This window comes from Mesitornis unicolor, unplaced genomic scaffold, assembly GCF_000695765.1.
Source record: "Mesitornis unicolor isolate BGI_N332 unplaced genomic scaffold, ASM69576v1 scaffold20663, whole genome shotgun sequence".
NCBI classification, from domain to species: domain Eukaryota; kingdom Metazoa; phylum Chordata; class Aves; order Mesitornithiformes; family Mesitornithidae; genus Mesitornis; species Mesitornis unicolor.
The window spans coordinates 31,484-43,265 of record NW_010174253.1 but is presented as its reverse complement, the minus strand read 5'-3'; the positions used below and the strand labels follow the sequence as shown (position 1 = coordinate 43,265).

The 11,782-nt window shown below is 46.0% G+C and overlaps 1 protein-coding gene across 1 annotated transcript in view; it reads right to left on the bottom strand.

Annotated features, from left to right (window-relative positions):
- Positions 1–9,206: 9,206 nt before the first annotated feature.
- The window catches only part of FNBP1 (formin binding protein 1), a gene marked incomplete at its 5' end in the record, with an annotated part of 28,640 nt that continues 26,064 nt past the window's right edge, over positions 9,207–11,782 (bottom strand). The window contains one exon of the mRNA XM_010180991.1: positions 9,207–9,364. Within this exon, the coding sequence (XP_010179293.1) occupies positions 9,330–9,364 (35 nt within the window). The remainder of the gene's footprint in view (positions 9,365–11,782) is intronic.

Below are 11,782 nucleotides of genomic sequence, written 5' to 3'. Positions count from 1 at the left end.
CCATGCCCCTAAAGCCGCACCTTCACAGTCCTGCAGGCGTTTTCTTTTCTCCCTGTATCTGATTTCATGTGTCCAGCACGGTTTCAGAGAACAAAGCTGGAAGAGGAGTCCTCCTTCCCAATGGCTCCCCACTGTACTTTTCCGCTGAAGCTCCTGGCAGCTCTGCCCACTGTGTGGTCACATCACAGGGGTGGTTGTGCAGGACACAGGACAGCTCTGATGCAGAATTTAGGACTCGAGGTTCATAACCCCATCTTCTGACCCTTCCAAGCCAAGATCTGTCCTCACATCTGTCCCGAGAAGCAAAGCGGGGCTGAAGGATGAGCAGGAGCCCGTTTGTTCGCACAGAGCCCGTTCAGATGGGTCACCCTGGGTCAAGGTGGTCATTCAGCGCTGGGGACGGGGCCTGGCTGAGCAGCTTTTGAGGAAGGAGCTGCTTTCCGCAAACAAGCCCCCACCCGTGCACTGAGGCCATTCCAGCTTCTCAGCACAGATGTCATTTGTGTACACAGTGGCTCATTTAATGAACAGGAATAACTCACTCCCCGATTACTGCCGAGGATTCGGCAAATCGACGACTCTAACAGCCACGGAGCATCCAACAGCAGGCAGTGGAGAGGGGTGAGGACAAAAAAGGCTAAACACTACGTTTCTCGCTGGGACTGTTCTGAAAAGCTCTTCATTCCTCTCATAAGCCAGGAAGGCAATAATGAAATCTTGTGGGACTTGGTGTTTCACTGCAGTTTAATGGAAACAGAGCATGGTGGAGGTGGCCTCTCAGGGGCTGTGGTCCTGGTGCTGGGACCGAATGACTCCAAGGCACCAGGTCTGGTGGTACCAGGCTTAGCCTGGGGCTGGGACCTCTGAGCACCTCGTGGAAAAGAAGGAGCAGGGAGGGAAAGGCAGCTCTGACTTAAGACACAGAAAATGGCAAAGGACAAGAGAATTTGGAATGAAAAAAATGTGGCCTTCAGATTTTTTTTTTTTATTTAGACCAAATGTTTTGTTGCAAACAGCAACAACTTCTTTAAAAAAAGCATCTGTAAACGGTTGAGCATGTCAGTGTCACACATGTACAGACCCGCCAGGCCCGAGGGGAGGGCAGAGACTGAGCCACTGGGGGCATTTCTCGTCGTTTTAAGCCGTCTTTGTGAGCCACTGCAGCCGCCTTCAGATCTGCTGCAGAGCGCATAGGGCTGCATGTCCGTGTTGTCTGTGCCGGTCAGAGGATGCTGTACAGATCCTAACACTCCTGTGCTTAAGTGTTATACTTTGTGCTGAAAATGTGTTACAATAAATACATGTGCATTCAACGAGTTGCATGACTTGCTGCCTGTGGCTCTGACAGCTTCCAGAGAGCTTCTGCTGGTAAAGAAAGAATAAAAATTAATGTCAAAATGAAAACAGTCCGAAGTTACTGCTGCCACGAGGCTTTGCAGTGACAGATCCTTCCGAGCAGCAGTGAGCTTTGGTAGTGCACACCCAATAAATGATCCTGCGCTCGTTCAGAGGAGGGCGCCTGCTCCTTTTGCTCTGCTTCTTACAAAGACTTCCTCTTCGTGTTTCGTTTGTCCAATTTCAGCCGAGTTCTCAGAAAGCCCACGTATTCATGGCCATCATTGCTACGAAAGTGACTTGCAAGGGAAGCAGCTGAAGTTTCCCTGAGCTGTTGTAGGTTTCAGATGTGTTTTCTGTCAGCCTGGGCATGGTTAAAGCTGTCAGTACCGATATAATCCACTGCCCTGCTAACACTTAGGCGAGAGCAGCTTTGCTCCTGGGGCCCCGGAAACGCGGTGCTCGCGCCAGCACCTTCTGCCACCGCGAATTAGGGGAGCTGCCAAAGCAGGGAGGTGATGTGAGCGCTGTCCCTGGCTGAGGGCTGCGGACACCAACAGCTCCTGCCAGAGCAGTGAATGACACCATTACTGAAATGTGAAATACCCGAAGAAACGGGGCTTGGGCTGGGTCACCAGGAACGCGCAGTTTGTTCTTCAGCAACTTGAAGTCAACCGTCAAAACTCGCATCTCGCAAACAAACGCCGTCACCTCAGCAACTGCAGAGCAGCTCCCAGCAATCCAGGAGACTGAACACACCCTCCCCCGGGGAGGGATTATTCAGTGTCTAGACAAACGGCTCTAGTGCTGCTCTGGCAATCCCATAATTGTACTTTTTGGTACCCTCTGTCCCTTAAAACACTCAAAGCTTCGTTCTGCATCTATATTTCATTTGAAATCTGACCGCAGCCTTGCTTTCTCTGACTCCCGCAGCTGATAGCTCTGGTATTTCTGAGCATGCATCCCACACACCCTGAGCTTTGGGACCCATCGCCAGTGTAAACCAGATTGTGTAGCTGAACTCTTACCAGTTCTTGTTGCAAATCACTTTAATTCTGCCCTTGTTTTATCAGGTCCCTTGTTGATTGCAGAAAAAGGGGAGATGGCAGAGCTGCTCATGCATTGGGCTGATAGAGCTCACCTCGCTCTTTAATCTGCTCCCTCAGTACTGGGTTTGGTTTCCCATTGGCTCCTCCCATGCCGTGGCCTCACGGACAGACGGACCAGAGCTGTGACACACGGACAAGCACTCTGCACTGTCTGCCCCTGACAATGCACACATCACACCTCAGCCTGTGGAAAGGGGACATGGCTCTTCCTGCAGTGCTGCAGGACCCCCAAACTGCACACAGACCCCACAGCCCTGCCCCGTCACCCCCTGGTGCCAGTCCCAGACGGCCAGAGCACACAGCATCCTGCACACCAGCGACACGTTCAGTGGCACAGTACAGGTAAACCTTTCACTTTCTCCCCAGCTATTGCTCAGCTTGGTATCCCTTTCCAGCCTTCAGTCTCTCGTTTGGTCATGCTGTTTATATTTAAAGTTCGCAATGCTAATGCTGTTTAAGATAAATCAAAGTCAGAGCCAGGCAGCCACCCCCTCCTAGTCATTATTTACCAAAACCACAAAAACTAGCAGAGTATTTCATGAACAGCACTGATTTGTCCTGAATTGACAGGGATGGTAATTAGTGCTGGCAAAGAACTGAAATCCTGTTAAAAAACCCCAGCAACCTGACCTTCGGAAAAAAATCTCTTTGTATCTGCTTGAAATGAAATTCTCAGCCAGGTGTCACCTTCTATGAGCTGGACAACTGCAAATCCTCCTGATTCCTAGGAGGGGCACAGAAATGCACCTGGTTTTCAGACTGCTCAGTGAAGGGGAACATCGCTGTATTCTACACATGCCTGCACAAATGCATTATTTGCAAGGACTGTGCCAGGTTTAGTTTTAATATTTGAACAATCGGTGTAAAAACATGTGCCAAGGCTTCCAGGTAACCCAGAGCGCTCACTGTGGGCATTGCAAGGTACAGCTCTGCCACAGGAAATATTTTCCCCAAGTTTCCAGGTTTCATGACCTGAGGAGGGAAAAAGCAAGAGCCACCTTCCCAAGCACAGCACCAACCCCAACCAGCACCGTGCGCTGTTCTTCTCCTACGGCCAAATAAAACCCCAGCAGCCACTTCAGTCTCCAGTGCCAGCTGGAAAGATGAAAACACGAGTAAATCGTGTCTCAAAGTGACCTGATGAGACCCAGCTACGTGGGACAGTCACCCAAAGACACAGGCAGAGCCAAAGGAAGAAAGGCTCCAAATATCTGACAATTCCAGTATGAGAGAATATGAAATAACAAAACAAAAACCAAGTACCATGGGTAAACAGATACCACGCGTCAGCAGCAGCCAGACACAAGCACCCCACTGAACCAGGCTGCTTCTGCTCCTTTGTTGTTAACTTTACAGCTGGAAGCAACACCCAAATCCATCCCACAGTCAAGGGGAGTAACGAGGAGCAAGAGAGCAGCTATGGGGAGCTTCAGGCTGTAACATTTCCATCTGGCTGAATCAGTCCCCACTGAATTCCCGTTCAACTGGAAGTGGTTGCAGGAAGCTCACTGGGAGCAATGGCCGGAGCACCCCAACACATGGGAGCAGCCCCAGCAAAGAGGCGTTGCCTTCTTCATGGGGAAAGGGGAGAGACAAAACCATTTCTCTTTCTCTCTGGATGATCAAAAGGGTCCAGTGCAACTGTTTCTGGAATTAGATGTTTATTTAAATATGTGGATGACTTTCCTTTCACTGTTACAAGGTCAATATTCGCTTTCAAATGGAAGCACTTTATTTGGTTGAATTCTGTCTCCAGAAATGAATGGGCAACACCAGAACCTTTTACATTGGCAATGAAATCACAACACGGAGATGCCACCAAACTCTAGAGATCAGTGCTCAAACACACATACACACACATATACAAATAAAAAAGTGCTCGACATCATCATGTTAAAATAGAATTTGGCTTCTTTTAGGTCTTTTGACACTTCAGGCAGGAAAACAAAAACCAAAGAACAATATGCATCAAACCGAATGAACTTCTGAAAAATACTCAGCATTAAACACAACTTTCAGTATCAGTAAATATGTTTCTTCTCTATTTACAGGTGTTAAGAAAGGGCATTAGAGACTTTTGCTGGGGATAATGAGATTCTGTAGGATGCACAGTCCGCGTTTCTGGGCGAGATTAGTAAATTCAAGCAGAGTTTTTATAAACCGGTCAGTTTAGTCCTTCAGATTTTGCAAAAGGTAAATTCTACAAAAATTACTCATTCTTTACCCCGAATAAAGGCAGCGGAGTAAAGATGTGCGGGATAAAGCACACGACTGTCGCTGTTGTTTTCTCGTAGTAAGTTTTAAGATCCGGGCTTTCGGGAACTCATTGCCAAGTTTATAAAAACTCCATACATGGTCTTCTAATAAAACGTTTGAAGAGAATCAGTCAGCTAAAGCTAATGCTCCTTCTACAGCGCTATTCAGCAACACAGACATTGCAACTGTTCAAATCTTCCACAGAGGCTGACAATAATATACTGTCCACCTAGATTAAATATATAAAAGCAAACTTTATCTAATTTTTACATAGATGGCACAACAAGAGGTGAAAACGAATTCTTCCAGCTGCTGATTCAACAGTGCATCGGACACGAGAATAAAAATACTGCAGCTAAAAATATCGTAAAGGTCTTTTTGCACACCTGTTAACTGATTCACCGCTCAGATCCCCGATAGATGGATGCAACGCAACCTCTGCACAAATCCTTGCACAAAGCCACAGGTGCCCACCGTGTGGATCCCATCCTGCTACCGGAGGGACGTGGATCTGAGCAGCTCCGTGACCGCAGTAGCAGCAATGATAACGATGGCAATTTAATTGATTATGACCCTTCCGATGCCGCTAACGCTGTAGCTGAATGGCCCCCGTGGTGGTATCGCCTGCATCTCAGTGCAGGCTCCTGAGCCACTTGAATTAAGATTAAAAAACAAAACCTTTTGCTGGTCGATGCTTGCAGATATTAAGCACCATAATACAACAGCTACAGTACGAACTGTAGGGCTGAGGGACTCTGCGCTATTAAAAAGAAAAGTCGGTATCTTGGCTGGAGAGAACGGGACAGAGCAATGAACACAACATGGAACAACCCAAAAGATCGCTTCATCCTGAGTGGGGACGACCGAGGCAACCCCCAGCGCGGAGAGTCCTTGTTCTGAGCGCTGGCCCTGCACAACAGCACAGCAGGCAGCAAAACACACACGTGTTTGTCTGCAAACTAAACCTGAGGTTTCCTTGAGGGTCACTGCACAGAGTGGCTTCCATGTAAGTTTTCTCAAATTCTGGGGATTTTACAAAATATGCTGAGGTTCACTTAAAGCGAGCGGATTTCCCCAGATGATGTGTGGATCTATGAATGAATGAGGCCCTCAGGAGTCTTACAGGGCTCACGTACAAGGTGACGGGGAAATCCTAGCAATGGTAAAGATTCAGGGGAAACCAACAGTTATAATAAAAAAGAAAGGAAATGACCCTTCCTTAGGCAGCTGAGGTCCAGATCATGTGATATTTGGAGATATTACAGCTCTCTCCACTGCATGACAAGATAAAGTGCAGCATCACTTATCACGCTACTTCTGCTTCAAATAAAACCACGTGAGAACAGGATGGCTGATGAACAAGTCCCAACTCCTGCCTGGCTTCTGGGTCGAGGTCCAGTCCATGACAAGGTGGGAGAATGAAATAAGAGTGCAGTTTCTTTTTTTCTTTTACTTTTCTAAAAAAGTTCTGTTATTCAAACGCTAACTGATGAGAACGCACAAGAGGTCATGCAAAAAGGAGAAGGCAAGTCTGAAACGCTGAAAAACAAACCAACAAAAGAAAACTGCAAAGAGACTTAACAACGAGCCACAAAATAACGTGGCCCTCGGGAAGGTGGGCGCAGGCAAGGCAACAGGGCGAGCATGCAGACTGAAACGAGAGCAAAACGGAGGTCTTTGTGACGAGCAAAATGGGGCTTCAAACCAAAATGCCAGTGTCTGTGTTTGTGTGTGTCTGTGTGTGTGTGAGAAAGAGGAGGAAGAGAGGAGAGGGGAATAGAGAGGAGGGGGCAGAGAGAACAAGCAGGAACACAAGCGTACATACGTGAGCTCGAAGGCTTTCAGGAAACAGCAGGGTCATAGGGATTTAATACTTGGAATGACCATCAGCCCAGATTTAAATGGAAATAAAGGCTGACAAGTATTAGTGACCTTTTGGGGAAAGCAGAATGTTGAATATTGCACATGGATCTGATTTAATATCCGCAAATTCAGAGCCCAGTCCAGCTGCTGTAACACTGCTCCCAGGGGAGGCTTTTCGGGCATACGCACCTCCCTTCCCAGCCGTTTGAGCAGACTACCTGCAGGATCAGCACTAAAGGCACCGTGTGAAATGCTGATGGACCAGTGCGTACATCCAGATGGACTGAGGGACAAGGCAGGACAGAAGACAGACCAGTGCATGCGTGGGGTTCTCTGGTTACCCTTTGCAAAGGGCACCCAGCAGCTCTTTGACCGGTGGTGGGAGGAACTGGGTGGGGGGAAGTGTTGGTTACGTTGTACGGAGGGGCCGTGCCAAGCTGGCAGAAGAGTGGGAAAGGCTGGTGAGTAAATCTGAGCCACAAGTAGCATGCCATGAAAAAGAGCAAGCATCTGAATGGTGCTGGGATGGAATTTGGGTCTGAATTGTTCAAGTGGGAACTCCAGACAAGACTGGGAGTCTGGCTTTCCACGGGTGTGTTTTAACTGCCTGCAGGGTAAACAGACCATTTTGTTTCTCCTTCTGTGACAAGCTCGCCCCGAGGTTCTTGCACCACCACAAACACCTTTAGGAATCTAAAACATAAGAAAGACAAAAAGAAAGAGACTGGATTAGAAAGAGGCCGGGGAAAACAGGATCCCTTCAGAGTAGCACTGCCTGCAGCAAGGAGGTTAAAGGAATACAGCACCCAAGCATCTACCAGGTTTTGAGGGGTTAGGGAAAGCTCCTGAACTCGGTGTATGTTGCCAGCATTCACCCTCAGCCCAGGGATAAGCATCCCTGGGACACCGCTCGCCTGTGCGATGAAGCTGTAAAACTCGGGAGCAGGGCCCTGCCAGCCCTGTCTTAGTGCAACAGGGGAAAAAATGGCTTTTTCATTTTCAGTGTGCAAAGGAGTACTCTACCTGTTCAAGTGACAGCTCCAGAGACCATGAATGATACTGAAGAGTAACAACAAAGCTAAAACACAAAGAATCCTGCAGATGAATCCAGACTTTCCATCATTTACACAGCAAGCTGTAAAGGCTTTTCATTATTGAAAGGGAAGTCCAGAAATAAACAGGTGAGTGAAAGCAGCTTGAGCCTCTAAACCCATCCTGTCGCACCCCTGTGACCACAGACTTCTGGGCCTTTTGCTTTACATTAGTGAAGTTAAAATTCAATAAATTGCCATTAAAAAAAAAACCTCACAGGAATGAGAAAATATAACGTTTATTAGCAGAAGACACCATGGTACATCAAGGTATAAAGAGATTCCTGACAGATGATGATTCTTTTAACAATAAGAATAGAAACGGAACAACCCCACTGGCCAGATTTAACAAACCTTAACACAAACCAGAAGTTTCTATGCAAGACCAACCAGATGCAGGCAGTTGAGTAACCAGAAACGCTTATCAACGTGAGAGGGACTGAGTCGTTATCAAAACAACAACTAGGTTAAGCAGAAGAACAGCCTATAAAACAATTTATATTTATACATATAGAAAAGGATAAAAACAATTCAAATTCAAGTAGCTTTAGTTTTTAAGTTATGTTATATACATTTTTTTTTTAGACTGGGAGAACTAAGGGCAAGTATTTAACAGAAAGATTTTTAAAAGCCACAGTCCAGTTTATAATCACTGTTTCCTAAATAATTTGGCAAGCATTAAATAATCAGATATATCCTAGATAAAAAGTGCATCAGCGTGGTTAACTTTTACATATTTACTTATGCAAGTCAAGGCTCTGCATAATGGTTACAGCAAACACAGAGCAGAGCTGCAACACTGAGAATCACAGAGCTGCCTACAAGGATTTACTGATTCAACTGGAGGTGAGGAGGAACAGACCCACAGTGGCAAAGGAGCTGAAATGCTAAGCAGCCCATGGCTCCAGAATTCTTAGTTTTCTTTCCAGAAAGCTTAACTTCACAAACCAGCCTCTATCCTTGCGTGTCACCCAAACAGCTTTCTGCTGGAAGCGAACACGGCGTTTTTGTTGGGTGCAACGGAGAGTTTATATAAAGCTGGTTATTTCGTGCAAGTTCTTTTGTCTATCACACCATTTCACAACATCCCTCAGTGAAAGAAAGATTGCCCAGATTATGAGGAGTCATATTCAGTAACAGTGTGGTCAGTCTTGAGCAAAAAGGCCCAGCTGGTTCCTGTGTTTGATACTTGTCAGGTACCCGACAGGTGCAGAAAAGCCCTGCAAGAAGCTACACCCATGTGTGCACACAGGAGTTTTCTTCCTCAGCCCCTACAGAGGTTGGCATAAGCCCCAAGACACAAGTTTACATCCAACAGATCCAATTCTTGGTCTGCGTGGCTTTTACTTTTAGCATTTATAATAGTTTCCTACATGCATCACAGGGAGAACGAACTGTGTTGGCTCTCATTTCCGCTAGGAAGGACAGTAAGGCTGTTTACAACTGATTTCACACAGTCAGGCCAGTACTTTCACTGGTAGTGATGCACATTTAAATGTCAAGAGGTGAACTTCTACATGCATCAGCTGAGTGAACGGTACCTAACAGAGTCTTTCATTGCTGGAGATATGACAAGTGCATTCATCTCTTCTAAAGAAAACCTTCCGAAACAGAGCTCTTAAAACAACCGTAGCAGCAAACCAGTAGAACAAAAGGTGAACAGGCCTATGCAAACCTACTCAGAGATTTTCTGAAGTGATTTGTACATATCTGGAAAAAAAAAGGCAAAACAAGATAGGCATTACTGTTCTTTTTTGTGACAGGGTTTGCTAGCACCCTCTGACCAGAGGTGTCATTGTAAACTTTACAAGCAGCCCTCACACCAGTACTGGCAGGAGGACGCAGACCTAACGTGGCTCCTAGGAGGACTACGCTCAGCAGAGTGACTGCAGCACACGACTTACCTGTCCTATTCACCTCAGGTTCGCCAGCAGAGCCCTGACCACACAGGCTTCAGCTGACTGAAAGCACTCGCCAGCTGCCAAGCAGCTTTTCACAGAGCATTTCACAGCTGCATTTCTTGGGCAGAGCCGCATTCAGCTCAGGACACGGGCACAAGCTGGCAGCTCAGCCTGAGCCAGAATGGATCCTGCTGGCTGAAACGGTCACAAGTGTGCTGGGAGCTGATGGGAACACTCCCACCCTACATACAACCGACCTTCAGAGGGACCAGCAGCTCAAGCCTCTTTCCCAAAACAGGAAAGAACTACCGAAGTTCGTAAATGCTTTACTATTTACAGTGGCATTTTCAGGAATGTCATAGCTTCTGTTTCAAGGACTGAATAAAGTAACTTCTACTAATATATTAAAAATCAAATGAGAAATTTGCAGCTTGCAAAGATTTTAAACACAGTGACCTTCTGCCAAATCTTTATACTGCTACTGAGACATTTTATGGAAAGTTCTCTTTTAGCTTTTCTTTTTAACCAGAGAACTGAGAAATAGAGAAGATAACTATTAGAGTTCCTTTACATTAGGTATTCACAGATACAACTGATTTTGTTCCTGCAGTCCAGCAAAATTAATGAAAAAAGATCTGAAAAACCTCCACCATTGCTGTAGAAGTGACTGCAGCTCTATCAGCCTTCACTCCCAGCACAGACTGCATTTTTACCGTCATTCACCACCGCCCCATAACTTACTTAATACCACTGACATACTAACAACATTTTCTGGCTGGCAGTGCGATACTCCTGCAAGATGCCCTCCTGAAGGGTAGATTAAAGACAGACTCTTTCTAGCTCAGTTGGCAGGGCTGCGTCAGGTTTTCTCACCCCACCCAGAGACGCGCTTTGCCTCCCTTCCCATCCAACCTGCTGCGCTGCCCTAATCGGTGATTTGCTGTGATATAAATAGGTGATTTACTATCACACAAATAGGTCATTTGCTGTGATATAAATAGGCGATTTACTATCACACAAATAGGTGATCTGCTGTAACTCCACTGATGTGAACAATGCTGTGTGCCTGAGGGCAGAGGGGCCCTGCTTGTTACTTAAGACAGATTTAGATGCCACACTAGCGTAGCCATTTCAAGCAGCCTACGCTGGTGAACAATAAGTTTTCCAGCAGAATAATAATGCTGCTTTCAACTACTGCCACACACAAAGCAGTTGATCTCCACAGGAGAGAACACAGGGGTAAGAGATGGGATCTTCCATTCTGCGCTTTCTGCCTTGTCCTGAATATGAAGTAAGGAGGATGCACAACCCATGTTAATCTTTCAAATGTAAACAGAAGCTGACAGAGGGGCTGAGCTTTTTGCACTCTTTTGCATCTCAACTGACCCCGTATTTGCCAGCACAAACATAAACCTACCATATTATGGCAAAATGAAACAAGACCCCAGACTTTCAGCAGCAGCAGACAAGGCACTGCGCTGTTTCATGCTGAGCCCAAGACAGTGAACTGAGCAAGTGAAGTGTCTGTTTACAGACAGTCCTACTCCTCTCTTCCTACTGCCCATAAATCCCAATGTGAATGTTTCCGTTTCCTTTTATTGGATGAGGCAGCTTGTTTCACACCAAGTATAGGAAACACAACAATAATCTGAAGGATTAAGTGACTGAAAAAACCACAAATTATTTAACAGTGGACTTCAAGCACATCCTGATTTGAAACCGGACTAAAATGTATTGCATTACCAGGTGTTCATAGTGCTAGCATATACTGTAGCCAGGATTCCCTTGTACACACTGCTTGCTGACACAACACACCTATTTGTGAGAAATTAAAAGCAACAATGAAACAGAAGACAGCAGTGTCTAAACTCTTTGAGTGTCACCATTCACCATGTGTGAGCAGAAGATTAAACCATTATTTATGGTCATCTAGAATAACTATTTAATCCAAAACAGCAAGTATACCCAAAAGCACCATTTACTGAAATGTATCAAGGTGGGAAAGAATAGATGATCTTTCTTCATGTCAATGTTCTGCTGGTTTATCAAGGACCAGAGTGCTGTGTAGAAAGGTTTGGCAAGCTCCCTCTGTTCCCTTCTAAACACACTGATTAAATGATGACCAGGTTTCAATCCAAAAGGTCCACAGAACACATTAGGCTCTGAAAAGCTGCCACACTGAGACACAAAACAGCATTTACTCTTTCCTGTGTAATATTCCACTGAA